The 13,666-nt window shown below is 42.0% G+C and overlaps 1 protein-coding gene across 1 annotated transcript; it reads left to right on the forward strand.

The window, feature by feature from the left end:
* The first annotated feature begins 11,356 nt into the window (after positions 1 to 11,356).
* LOC105009036 (membrane-spanning 4-domains subfamily A member 4A-like) lies at positions 11,357 to 12,911 on the forward strand. Its single transcript, XM_013135907.2, has 5 exons — positions 11,357 to 11,602; positions 11,719 to 11,835; positions 12,122 to 12,178; positions 12,448 to 12,576; positions 12,768 to 12,911. The coding sequence occupies exons 1-5, from the start codon at positions 11,444 to 11,446 to the stop codon at positions 12,909 to 12,911; spliced, it is 606 nt and encodes a 201-aa protein (XP_012991361.1). The 5' UTR covers positions 11,357 to 11,443.
* Positions 12,912 to 13,666: the final 755 nt, after the last annotated feature.

Below are 13,666 nucleotides of genomic sequence, written 5' to 3' on the forward strand. Positions count from 1 at the left end.
CTATAGTTGTCTTGTGGTGTTTCTATAGTTGTCCTGAGGTGTTTCTATAGTTGTCCTGTGGTGTTTCTATACACTCACCTAAAGGATTATTAGGAACACCTGTTCAATGTCTTATTAATGCAATTAACTAATCAACCAATCACATGGCAGTTGCTTCAATGCATTTAGGGGTGTGGTCCTGGTCAAGACAATCTCCTGAACTCCAAACTGAATGTCAGAATGGGAAAGAAAGGTGATTTAAGCAATTTTGAGTGTGGCATGGTTGTTGTGGAGTATTTCACAATCTGCTCAGTTAATGGGATTTTCACGCACAACCATTTCTAGGGTTTACAAAGAATGGTGTGAAAAGGGAAAAACATCCAGTGTGCAGCAGTCCTGTGGGCGAAAATGCCTTGTTGATCCTAGAGGTCAGAGGAGAATGGGCCGACTGATTCAAGCTGATAGAAGAGCAACTTTGACTGAAATAACCACTTGTTACAACCGAGGTATGCAGCAAAGCATTTGTGAAGCCACAACACGCACAACCTTGAGGCGGATGGGCTACAACAGTAGAAGACCCCACCGGGTACCACTCATCTCCAAATAGGAAAAAGAGGCTACAATTTGCACGAGCTCATCAAAATTGGACAGTTGAAGACTGGAAGAATGTTGCCTGGTCTGATGAGTCTCGATTTCTGTTGAGACATTCAGATGGTAGAGTCAGAATTTGGCGTAAACAGAATGAGAACATGGATCCATCATGCCTTGTTACCACTGTGCAGGCAGGTGGTGGTGGTGTAATGGTGTGGGGGATGTTTTCTTGGCACACTTTAGGCCCCTTAGTGCCAATTGGGCATCGTTTAAATGCCACGGCCTACCTGAGCATTGTTTCTGACCATGTCCATCCCTTTATGACCACCATGTGCCCATCCTCTGATGGCTACTTCCAGCAGGATAATGCACCATGTCACAAAGCTCGAATCATTACAAATTGGTTTCTTAAACATGACAATGAGTTCACTGTACTGAAATGGCCCCCACAGTCACCAGATCTCAACCCAATAGAGCATCTTTGGGATGTGGTGGAACGGGAGCTTCGTGCCCTGGATGTGCATCCCACAAATCTCCCATCAACTGCAAGATGCTATCCTATCAATATGGGCCAACATTTCTAAAGAATGCTTTCAGCACATTGTTGAATCAATGCCACGTAGAATTAAGGCAGTTCTAGAGGCGAAAGGGGGTTAAACAAAGTATAAGTATGGTGTTCCTAATAATCCTTTAGGTGAGTGTAGTTGTCCTGTGGTGTTTCTATAGTTGTCCTGTGGTGTTTCTATAGTTGTCCTATGGTGTTTCTATAGTTGTCCTGTGGTGTTTCTATAGTTGTCCTGTGGTGTTTCTATAGTTGTCCTGTGGTGTTTCTATAGTTGTCCTGTGGTGTTTCTATAGTTGTCCTGTGGTGTTTCTATAGTTGTCCTGTGGTGTTTCTATAGTTGTCCTGTGGTGTTTCTATAGTTGTCCTGTGGTGTTTCTTTAGTTGTCCTGTGGTGTTTCTTTAGTTGTCCTGTGGTGTTTCTATAGTTGTCCTGTTGGGAGGCGGAGCCGCAGGGACAGGCCGGGGAGGCAGAGGGCCAGGAGACGGGAGAGCCGGCGGAGGGACAGGAGCCGGCGGAAGAGCTGGCGGCGGGTCAACAGCCGGCGGAGGAGCCGGAGCCGAGGGAGGAGCCGGAGCCGGGGGAGCCGGCGGAGGGTCAAAAGCAGGCAGGGGAGCAGGAGACGGGGAAACCGGCGGAAGCCCAGGAGCTGGCGGAAGAGCCGGCGGAGGAGTAGGAGCTGGCGGAGGAGCAGGAGACGGGGAAACCGGCGGAGGGTCAGGAGCCGGCGGAAGGGCCGGCGGAGGAGTAGGAGCCGGCGGAGGAGCAGGAGACAGGGGAGCCAGCGGGGAAATAGGAGACGGGGGAGCTGGCGGCGCTGGCGGCGCTGGCGGCGTTGGCGGCGCTGGCTGCGGCTCCCGGGCAGCAGGGGGCGCTGGCTGCGGCTCCCGGGCAGCAGGGGGCGCTGGCTGCGGCTCCCGGGCAGCAGGGGGCGCTGGCTGCGGCTCCCGGGCAGCAGGGGGCGCTGGCTGCGGCTCCCGGGCAGCAGGGGGCGCTGGCTGCGGCTCCCGGGCAGCAGGGGGCACTGGCTGCGGCTCCCGAGCAGCAGGGGGCGTTGGCTGCGGCTCTCGAGCAGCAGGGGGCGTTGGCGGCGCTGGCTGCGGCTTCCAGGCAGTACGGGGCGCTGTGAACACCTGGCGCCTTGGACCTGGCACCGGGCGTAAAGCCGACTGCGGAGCAGCAGCTGGGGAAGCAGGGCGCCGCGGGGTAGGCCGCGGGGTAGGCCGCGGGGTGGTAGCAGGCTGCAGAGTAGCGAGTGGGGCACGCCGACTGGACAGGGGACCACTCGTTCCTTCCAACCCGTGGCTGGTAGGAGGCACGGGCTGCTGCTTCCTCCTCTGGCCTCCTCTCCTACGACCCGTCCTCTCCGTCCTCACCATCTCCTGTAGGAGCTCCTTGACTACCTCCTCCTCCTGCCGGCTGAGGGGCTTGACTTCTCCCCACTGGTCCACGCCCCATAGCACCCCACCAAAAAGGTCTTGGGGCGACCTCCGGGTTTGCGCCTCCAGGGGGTCTTCCTCCACTCTCCCATATACCACCTCCTCGTCGTCCGAGGAGAGGGAGTCAGACCCCCAATCGCCTCTCCAGGCATACTCCCCTCTCGTCGGGTGAATCGGAGGGGAGTAGCCTGAATAAGCGCAGAGACGCCGAGCTTCCTCCTCCGGCGTCTCTGGCTTCTCCCACAACCACAGGGAGTTGTCCCTGTGGCCATGGCGGGTCTTCCTTGTGCGTCTGCGGTTTCCTTTTTGGTGGTTCATTCTGTCACGGCTGTGGTGGTTGAAGGACACAGGCGCAGACTGAAGGTCACAAGGGTAATCCATGTTTAATGAAAATGAAAGAAGGACTCCAACAAAACAAAAGGCAGCAACCAGTGACGTGGGTATTCCTTACACAGGATAAACAAAACCAAAATGAACCACACCTCTGGGCCTACAAACTGAACTTAAATAGGGTCCCCAATTGGAGGCAATAACTAACACCTGCCTCCAATTGGGGAAACCAAAAAAAGGATTAGAGGTGGCTAAAGGCCACCTCCTGTCCTGTCCTGGCTATGCCCCGAGCCCAGTGCAGAGATGGCTAGGGGCACAGCCAGGACGTGACATGAGTCTTAAAAACAAAGCTGTCTGCCAGTCCGGTCACATCAATGAGGTGAGTCTTAAAAACAAAGCTGTCTGCCAGTCCGGTCACACCAATGAGGTGAGTCTTAAAAACAAAGCTGTCTGCCAGTCCTGTCACATCAATGAGGTGAGTCTTAAAAACAAAGCTGTCTGCCAGTCCGGTCACACCAATGAGGTGAGTCTGCTTTTGTTCTAGCTTAACACTTATCACAGCCTTTAGTAGACACATTTGTTAAGATGATTTTCAAATCAGGTGTTAGAGCAGGACTAAAACGATAAACTCCCACTCTGTTCAACTTCTAGCAATGACTGAAACAGACAAAGCAGGATCATATTTTTGCAGTCATTAAAAGCGCACTGCAGTCATGCACCTCAATTAAAATGCCAAGCTTCTCCCAAAACCCACGGCTGGGGGTATGCACTGCTCTCTCGTTTTTTAATGATTTGCTAGCTGAACACTGAAGAGGGATAGTCATGTGACCGGAGCGCACCCAACAGAATACGTAGTCGAGGGGTGACCCGGCTCATCCACGGGTTTTGGACTAGAGAAGGCACAGAGGTGGCGTGTCTCTCGACACCTTGCCGTTTGGGTATAATTGGGGAGCTTTTCTGTCCACAGAGTTGGATGCTGACAAAAAATTTTGGGCAGCTGCAGATCTGAACCTTATTTTGACATTCTTTTAGCTCCAGGAATAAATATCCTACTGCTTTGTTCTGTTTCATTCATTGCAGAAAGACCTGTAAAGCAGGACTGTGTTAATGGTTTTTAAAAGGGTTTTGTGCCATCCCAGCTTATGCCTGATTATACCTTACAGTGTATACCTGAAGTCAAAGCCTGTAGAACACTTGTACACAGCCACAAAACAGGCACACCCTGTCCCATTGAAATCTCACATTAGTAGTCCCGAAATAACATTTGGAGCAAGCGGTCTCTAGTCAACATTTTGTCGACTGTGATGATAATAAAGCACTGTTCTTAGAAATAGATCTTAGAAATTAAAAGGTTTTTAAAAGTTGGTCTTAGAAAACAAATATGTTGTACTTTTACTAATGATAATACATACTGTGAATTTTTGTCATTGTATAATTGTTTAATAATAATACTGTACATTTTGAGAACGCCGATTTTCTCCCATGTCATTTGGTTCCTGCTTTAGTCTACGGCCATATAGTAGAGTTCATTCAGAATCTTGTAAGACATCTCAATCTATGAATATATTTTAGGTATAGACAGACATAAATATCATATCACTGAACAACTATAACAATCAAACTGAATCCTATTTTCAACTGTTTCCCATTTCACACTGTTTTTGTTATTAAAAGTATGTTTAAAATGGATTGTAAAGTATAAAAAGTTGTTCAGGATTGTAAAGTTGTTCAGTATAAAAACCATAATAATCAGCTGTCATTACAAGGGTGGACCATTCAGGAAATACAAAATATATTTTAGGATTTTCTATCATGACTTGGATTATTTCCTATAAATGACCCTATACAAAAAGCTCAAATATAAACCTATAGTACTTGTGTTATAACACTACATTATCAATCCTATAGGATGGTCTAAATCACAATAGGAAATCCAATTGTGATTTAGCCAAAATAACAAAACTTGTGTCAGTGTCCAATTATTTCTGGAACTAACTGTATTTATTTAACTTGTATATTATTGTATTGTAATTTGGCTTGTGCACTACAGTAAATAGAGATAAGCGTGCCATATCAGACATAATCATACACGGCCTATGATGTCCTGTTTTCTCTCTACAGATTGTGGAATATGTAAAGGAGCCAGACGGAGCCTTTATGGATACAGGGTTTCAACAGTACGACCTTCCCCCAGAATACACTGCTGTCCACCCATGAAAAACAGTCCTCAGTGAATACATCAATCTTTTTTGTTGTTTAATCAAGACCTAAGTTCACTATTAAACCAAATCCTGTCTTTATTGAGGCCTATGTTTCTGAAAACATTAAATTAATTTTAAATGTAATAGCTTGTATGTTTCATGTTACATATACGTCTGTGTTTTTATTTTAAATGAAAATAAATCATGTTTCAGTATATTTTCGATTAGATTAAATTATGTTTAAACAAAGACATATGATTCTGATTAAATAAAGTTAAGTACTAATCTGATTAAATCAATTAGGTATGTTTTTCTCCATACAAACAAAGATGCTAATGATAATTAGTAGATTTGCCTTCTTTCCAATTATTTGCCAGTCTCAAAGAAATTGGGATGTTCGGGAGGCAAGTCATGCAAATATAGGCATCGCTTTCAAGCGATGGAGGAATACACAGACTGATATGGACATGGCAATCATGTTGTCCAGGTAATTATCCATCCAACAAGCTAGCTACCTAGCTAGTACACAAACATAGTGTCTCTGTCCGATGAACCTAGCCTACAACAAGCTTGTTTGTTTGCTTGGTTGTTGTTATATCATGAGCTGGATAGGCTGTAAGAACTGAAATTCTGAACCACACATTGCATAACGGTAGCGAGAATGCTAATCTAGGTATCTGTTACCTGTTCTTAAAGGCATGATATTGTGGACATTTTTGATGGGGGAACATAGGAAGCTGTTCTGGGCCACTAGACGTGGACATACACCGGAATCTATTGTTTCCCTGCTTGTAGTTATACCACAGACAGGATGGGAATTCCCAGCCAAACGTTGTACCTGGCTCATGGGCCACATTGGGATTTTGAAAATCAACACAGGGACAGCATTACTTCTGTTTTGTACGGGTTGTTTCAAAATCTCTGGGTGAGAAAAAGGCAGTTTTTTTTTATTGTCTATGACGTAACAAGCTTCAGTGACAGAATACACACGAAACTTTGATAGATGCTGTTCACATTAACAGTTCTTGAACATGCTGCCTAGATGCAGGCAGAGTGTTGAGAGAATTTAGTGCAGATATTTAGTTGTGTCTTGATGTGGTGAGGATGTCCCTATTAGCATAGCCCTACTGGTTTCTGAGGGACAGATGGAAAACCAGTAGGGCCACAGCAAAACAAACTGTTGTCGCAAGTAATATGTCCGCATCCACTGGTGTGCCTTCTTTAGTGGCATTGTGATGTTGTTCTCCCACATGGGATTATGGGAGAAGATGGACCCTGGGAATCCATTGTCTGATAATCCGGGGTTACCAATATACACTAATGGTTACCTAGGGTTACAGCTAGGGCTCAGTTGGCCTCATTACAGGCAACGTACAGTAGGATACTTCATATCAAGTTTGTGTTACTACAAGGTTGACCCATACCGATTGAAAAATACAAAACAGCATCCTTGGGCTCATTAATTGAACTTAACAGTCTCCTGAATCGCTATATTAAATTGTGTAAACCACTAGCTACGCTGTTTGGATTACAGTATGTATATGTTTATTCAAACAGGCAGTGGAACAAGACCCTCTGAGGAACACTACACCCACAAACAACGCAAGAGTTGACAAAGTGGCTCTGTGCTTAAGAAACAACAGGTTAGCACAGGAGTCTAAATCATGCTTTAGGCATTGCATGAATTAATAAATTATAGAGTTAGTGTGAGTAGGCAGGGTTTTTAAAAGGAAACTCTGTGTTAATGTCTGTAGGGGTGTTAATGCCAACAGCTGGATGGGGTTGGAACAGCACAATACACCAAACGTGAGGGGTAAATGTTCGAATCCCCCATTATTAAATATTCAAATGACAAAACCAAGAAAATCGAATACACATTTATTAAATTTTTTTAAACTCCCACTTTATTAATCTTGCAAAGTTTTATGTCTCCTTAGGATTTTATGCCGTGAAATGGATCCCAGGTTCTTTTCTGCTGCAGCCACAATCATGTCTGTCTTTCTGGACGTTTTCCTTTTGGCAGTAATAAAATATTACACAATGACAAGCTGCTTCTGTCCTCTAATGGACATTTTCATATACTAAGATTAATTGAAAATACACCTCTTCTTGCTCTCTCTTTTTCCACCTCCTCCTGCTTTACTCAACCTCCTCTCTAAAGACCCTACAACCTACATCCTACCAGACAACCTGATGTTCACACATATTCTGTGTTGTACCCAATGAGGACACCGTATGGAATGCGGGGGTAACTGCATTGACACATCCACTGGAAATGCATTTCTCATTTCAGCAGAAACTCTTACCCAGAACAACATACAGTAACAGTACTGTGATAATGTACTACAGGGATCTAACTGATTATATTTTTTGTGGTAATGTGACTTAAACATTAATTATGTTATGTAATATAAATGGTAAAATGCAAAATATGTACATCATCAGCCTAAATTTAGTGTGTCCAAACTTTTGACGGGTACTGTACATTAATATACTGTTGCGTCCATTATTTCCAAGGCAATAAAAAGAACGGAGTTAGTTATCCTGCTTATACCACAGTATAGAAATAACGACATCAACAACCAAAGACGTACTTGAAGAAACGACGTGTTTTAACCTGTTTACCATGGGACGGGATCTGTGTTGGATCATAGGAGCCCATACTAACAGGCTCAGAGACACTTATTTGCAAGGCATTATGGTGCTAAACATGGACTGACTAAACACACACATGCAATACATTTGTAAATATCACTGTCCTGGTCACAAAAGCAAAGTTTGTGGGGAATAATAGCAATTTTTATACTTTTTAGGTATAAGTAATTATGAAATAACACTTACTACCCAGGAACAACAATTGTGTTACGTAGTGTTATTTGTCATTTTTCTTGATGGGGCAGGAAAGATTTTGCCAATAGCACAATGCCACAGTAAAATGAATGGAAAGGTATCACTGCCCAAAAAAACCTTTCAATACATCAGGGCACATCAAACAACGTTTCAGCATTCTTTTCAATGTCACAGAAAACCAATTTAATCTCTCCCTTTATCACAATTGGCTATTATAATGATTTGAACAGTTTATAACTGTCTTATTTCTTTCCCCTTTTAAATGATTTGTAGGTCATTCAGTTCAGACCATCGATTTCTGCATATTCAAATGAGATTCCAGCCAATAAATTACAGGTAAACCGGTTCACCAATTCCTCTACTCATACAGTACATAGTCAGACAACATTCTTAAACAGTGACAGTATTCTATTTTAGTCCACAATCATTCAACAGGGTGGAATAAATTAACCATAAAGAGAAAAACAATGTTCCTCAAGGATAATTACTTCTCCCAACCACCTTAATGTGTGTACTGTTCTATGCCTTTATCACCATTAGACAGTTAGAAAGATTTGTCCAGTTCCTGTCACTCCACAAACACATCCTGGACTTGTTTTGTGTCACATGTCTTCAATCACTCACACCAGGTCCCAATTCAGTCAATTAGTTTGTGTTGAAACGTTTCTTCTCTGCTCCCCTCACTTGTCGGTCATTAATGTTGTTCTCTCCACCACCACTCTTGATAACTTCTTGTTGCTTGTATATTTTACTCATGTGTTTTTGTGTTCTACACACCCTTGTAGAAAATGCAGCTTTTGTTTATGTAAAGGCAAAAATCAATACAAATTCTGTCAGACATTTTTCCACCTTTAATACAATATTTTAATTAACAATATTTATGTGAAAAACAAATGGATAATTTGGATCATGCTAATCCAGTGGTGTGGCGTGACTTGTCAGGAATTTGATATTAATAGCCTAATCATTATGCTATAGGGCCTATGGCATAACGAGTAGGCTATTAATATGAAATTCCTGACTTGTTGTTAGGCCTATGTATATTTAAATACAAACAAAGCAGACTACAACTTTTCAATATTTTTATTTCAAATTCATGAATAATGCATAAAACATTGACCACAGTAAGCTTAATTATTATGTATGTATTCCATATAAACAGCAAAAGAACTATTGAAAACAGTTCAGTGAAATATGCAAGGTCTGTTAATTCTGCCATGATTTAATGCTTCTGACCTGGATTAGGTTTTACAAACTCTGGTGCAAATGCATTTATTAATTAGTACAACTTTCACCCGGCACAGCCAAAAGAGGACTGGACACCCCTCTGAGCCTGGTTCCTCTCTAGGTTCTTCGTATTTTTCGGCCCTTCTTAGGTTTTTTTTCCTAGCTACTGTGCTTCAACACTGTTGTTGCTTGGTCATGCTGGGTGTTTTGTAAAAGCACTTGTAATAAGGGCTTTGTGAATACATTTATTTAATTGATTGGTGTGATTACGCACCTCATACACTTCATGACAATGTTGCCAGATGGGCAAGTTTCTCTCATATTGGGCAATTTTTTATGACAGTGTGCGGTTTTTATGTGGAGTCTGTGGGTGATTGGGCCTATGTTGTCAATGAATGTGGCAACCTTGGGTATAACATCTGATTTTGTCAGTTCGTTTGCTAAGAATCTGAACAGTGGAAAATTAAGTAACAAAACAGTTCTGGTCAAAGGTTTATGGCCAAAAATCTATAAAATTATTGTCAAAATCGACATACAATTTTGACTGTTTGTGACTGCACTAAACATGCATCCATGCCAAAATTACAATAGGTATCATTTTGGGAGGATTAAATCTAGCAACTTCACACTGTTGTCTGTAGGTTGGAACCAGATCAGACAATTCTACTGTGGAATTCTTTAGTTATCGATTCTGAAATGTAACCTGTAAAGCATTCACTTCATCCAACTAGTGATGTGCTGTTCGCAAACGTTTCGTTCACTTTAAAATAATCTTTTTAGTGACTCTGGACTCACAAGTCCTTTTTTCTAGTGACTCGTTCAAATGTATCGTTTATTCTACAACATTATCACTTGCTTCATACCAGTCCTCCAGCTCAGTTCTCCAATCAACGTCCATGTACATTCACAGAGACAAATAGAGCAAGACAGGAACATCATAAATGTTTATAACTGATAATTGAATGCAGACTATAATAATTAATATAGTTGGTTGATTACTGATATAATGAAAAACACAGATGAAAACAGGTAAAAATGACTTGTGAACGACTGACTCGTTCAGTTTTATTGTTCAGTTCATCAGTTTTTTTGTTCATTTGAATGACTGGCAGCAGAGTGCTACCCAACCACTGCACTGTTAGTTTTAGTTTTTTAAAGAAAAATAGATCAAGACACTAGCATTATAATTACATTTTGCAACAAATAATTGGACACATGGTAGGACTAAAACATTTCGTAGTTGATTTTTTATTGTAATGATTAACACCAAGCCTTTGCCTATTTAAGTAAAAAAGACTGACTCGAATCACTGGCTCGTTTTCGTTTTTTTTGTTTAATTGAAATGGATATGTCTGCTCCATTTCCTCAATGCGTCTTAGCTGATAAGTTTCAAAAATGTTAATCCACATGCTAATAGACTTGGTGGTTCCCCGGCAATACAGCCAGGTAGGACTAAAGCCATCATTAGGCCAACGTCCAAATATTCTTCTACCCTAGGTCATATTATTTCCCAACCGTTCTGATTTGTTTGCTTGTCAGCGCATCACTAATTGTCTTATTAATTTGTGTGCTTGGTAATGTGGATGGCCTACAGTTGTAGCTCAGTAATGATTTAATGTACAGTACAATACAGACTAGTAACATTGCAGATACAATGGTGGTCTATTAAACTCTTCCCCTGGCACAAAGCCTGCTTTTAACTTCAAATATTCAAAACATCCCTGTGTGTCCGTCATGTGATAGCTACAGATGATATTGATAGCTGATCCCACTGGATGGCGTCATGTCAGGGTGTGACGGAACCCTGCCAGTCAGCCTCTATTAATCACACTTTTGTTGTTGACATTTTGGCCCCAAAAGGTCTTTCTTTTCAGTTCACTGTCAAGACATTACAGTTGACATATTGCACATAAAGAAAAAAATATTTCATTATTTTATTTTATATTAGCTCTGCGTACGTCTAACCATTGTAGGATGTAATGCATGAAATTATGTAATCTTTGAAAAATCATTTTAAGTTATTCAGTCTGTTTCAGGTATTCTGTCAAAGTAAACAGTCATTGGACTTCATTTGAATCGTTATGTCTTTGTAATAAAAAAAATAACTATGTTTTCACAAATGTGTTTACTCAGGTAGAACCGTTTGCACTTATTATTCATGACTTAGTTACTGGAGCCTTTCGGTGACACCCAACTAGACACAGTTTAACGGTCAGGTCACCTCACTACTGTACAAACAGCCTTCTCTCAGTCACCTGTGAAGATGTCCAACTCTGTAAGAAATGCATGGGTCGTCACCCATGTGCAACCCACTGGGAATGATGTGGGGGTTGTGGATGTCTCTTCCCCCCCATGGTCCCTGGGACAGACGGTCTCCTTAAAGCTGGGACGCTTCCGGGAGGGCCATCCAAAAGCACTGGGGGTAAACATTTATGTATTACGTCGTTTGAAATCAAGTATGAATCAAAAAATATGTTTTTGTTGGAATGTAATCAAACAGAAAACAAATGTCTGTATTGTACTGATTTTCTCCTAAAGACAGTACAGATCATGATTGGTGTAATGATCCTGTTGATTGGAATCTTGATGGCTTCGTCAATACGCCAAGACAATATTGGAGTATATAGTGGAATATTTGTATGGGGATCTCTCATTGTAAGTGAACTGCTATGTCTTGAAAGTCCATTTCCTGTCTGAAGGATAGAAAGCAAAATACAATATCAGTACATTACCAGTATGTCATTAGATTTAAACACACATTTCAGTTTGTATTCACTTATACAGTATGTAGTTAAACTCTGATCTTATAGTAAATATATTTAGCCCACCCTATATGTTTTACCAGAGCCAATGTGAATGAGTCAAATGCAATGTGCTTCTTAGTGAAAGTGGATCTATTTGGGACTTACACCAGAATAATCTCTTCCATGTTCCCTTTCAGTATGTCATTGCTGGCTCTCTCACGGTTGCTGCTGACAACCAACTGAACAAATGTCGGGTCAGTATGAACTTTTGTTTTCCTTGGTTAGGTTTATTTTGTTTTCAAATTTCACTCCAACTCTCTTTCGAGGCCCTCATGTTGTTCATCCAATAAACAAGCTGAGGGCCGAACGCTAGAGTTTCCTGTGAGTTTCAACACTTTGCGTACTGCCCCTTTAAAGACTTGCAATAACAACAGTCAAATACACATTTATGCTACATTCCATTTTAAAGAAATGTTCCATTCAACACTAATCTGGTCATGTCCTCCTGCTCTTTGACATTTAGGTGAAAGGCTCCCTGGGAATGAATGTTGTTGCCGCAATTACATCTTTCATGGGCATCATTCTGTTTTCTTTAGACACTGCTGGCATTCTGCAGTACTACTGTGTCTATTTCGACTGTCACATGTATTGGGTATGTTGAAATTATTAATTTTTTATCTGCTTTGCAGGAGATATTTGGAAATTCATAAAGGGTTATTCATTTCTACTTATTACTTCTAGGCTACATTGAAACTGAAGTCAAAAGTTTAATTAATGGCTCCAAAATGGTGGTGTAGTGTAGTTCACAGATGTTTTCTTTGTGTTTCTCTCCCCTGTCCTCAGAACAGTTCCCAGGAACTTTCGGCAGTTTTGGTTATTTTGTCACTGCTGGAGTTTATAGTGTCCATCTGTGTTTCGTCATTTGCCTGCAAAGCAGTCTGCCAGTGTTGTCAGTGCTGCCACACCCCTACAGTGAGTGCAGTATAACCAACCTGGTCTCAGGAACCTACGTAGACTATTTTACGAAAATACATGGCACATCGTAGGATATGTGACGTTACGTTTTGGTACATTACAATGCGCCACCAAAACATATGAAACATTACAAAATTATTAAAATGTAACATATCTTAGGAACGCTATCACAACGTATTGTAGCAACCTTGGTAGGGCTGCTACTCACCCCTCCAAAAGGGATATCATTATTTGGAGCAGTGGGTAGTGTGCCCGCCTGGGGTCGCGGGTTCAAGACACTGCCCTGCCAGATGCTACATTGGTGTCAGAAGTGTTATTGGCCCGGATGGCCATCGGAGAGGCGTGTTGTTGTGGAAATTTCTTTATACAATGTATTCTCACTGAGTAAAGGACTGAGTCCCACTGTTAAGATAGGTAGAGGAATGTGGGGGATCTGGTATTTGCATAGGGGGCATCTATTGTCTGTCCAGATGCAGATCAATGGGTTTTAGGACAGGATAGGAGAAGATACAACAGGGGGCAGTAAGGTCAGTTGGCCCCATCGGGTAAACACTACAGTAAACATTATGGCAGGAAGGATAAGGTGGGGCAAGATAGCATTTGACTTGTGTGATAGAACAAAGGGAATGTGTTTGATTGACATGAGACAGATGGCAGCATCTTACCACACCCCTTTTTCCTATGTGATATATACAGTTGAATTAGCTATATTGAGTTAGAAACTATTCACTGTTACTTTGTAACCTGCATACTTTCTCCTTGCAAGT

This window comes from Esox lucius, chromosome 11 (genome assembly GCF_011004845.1).
Source record: "Esox lucius isolate fEsoLuc1 chromosome 11, fEsoLuc1.pri, whole genome shotgun sequence".
In the NCBI taxonomy this organism is placed as follows: Eukaryota; Metazoa; Chordata; class Actinopteri; order Esociformes; family Esocidae; genus Esox; species Esox lucius.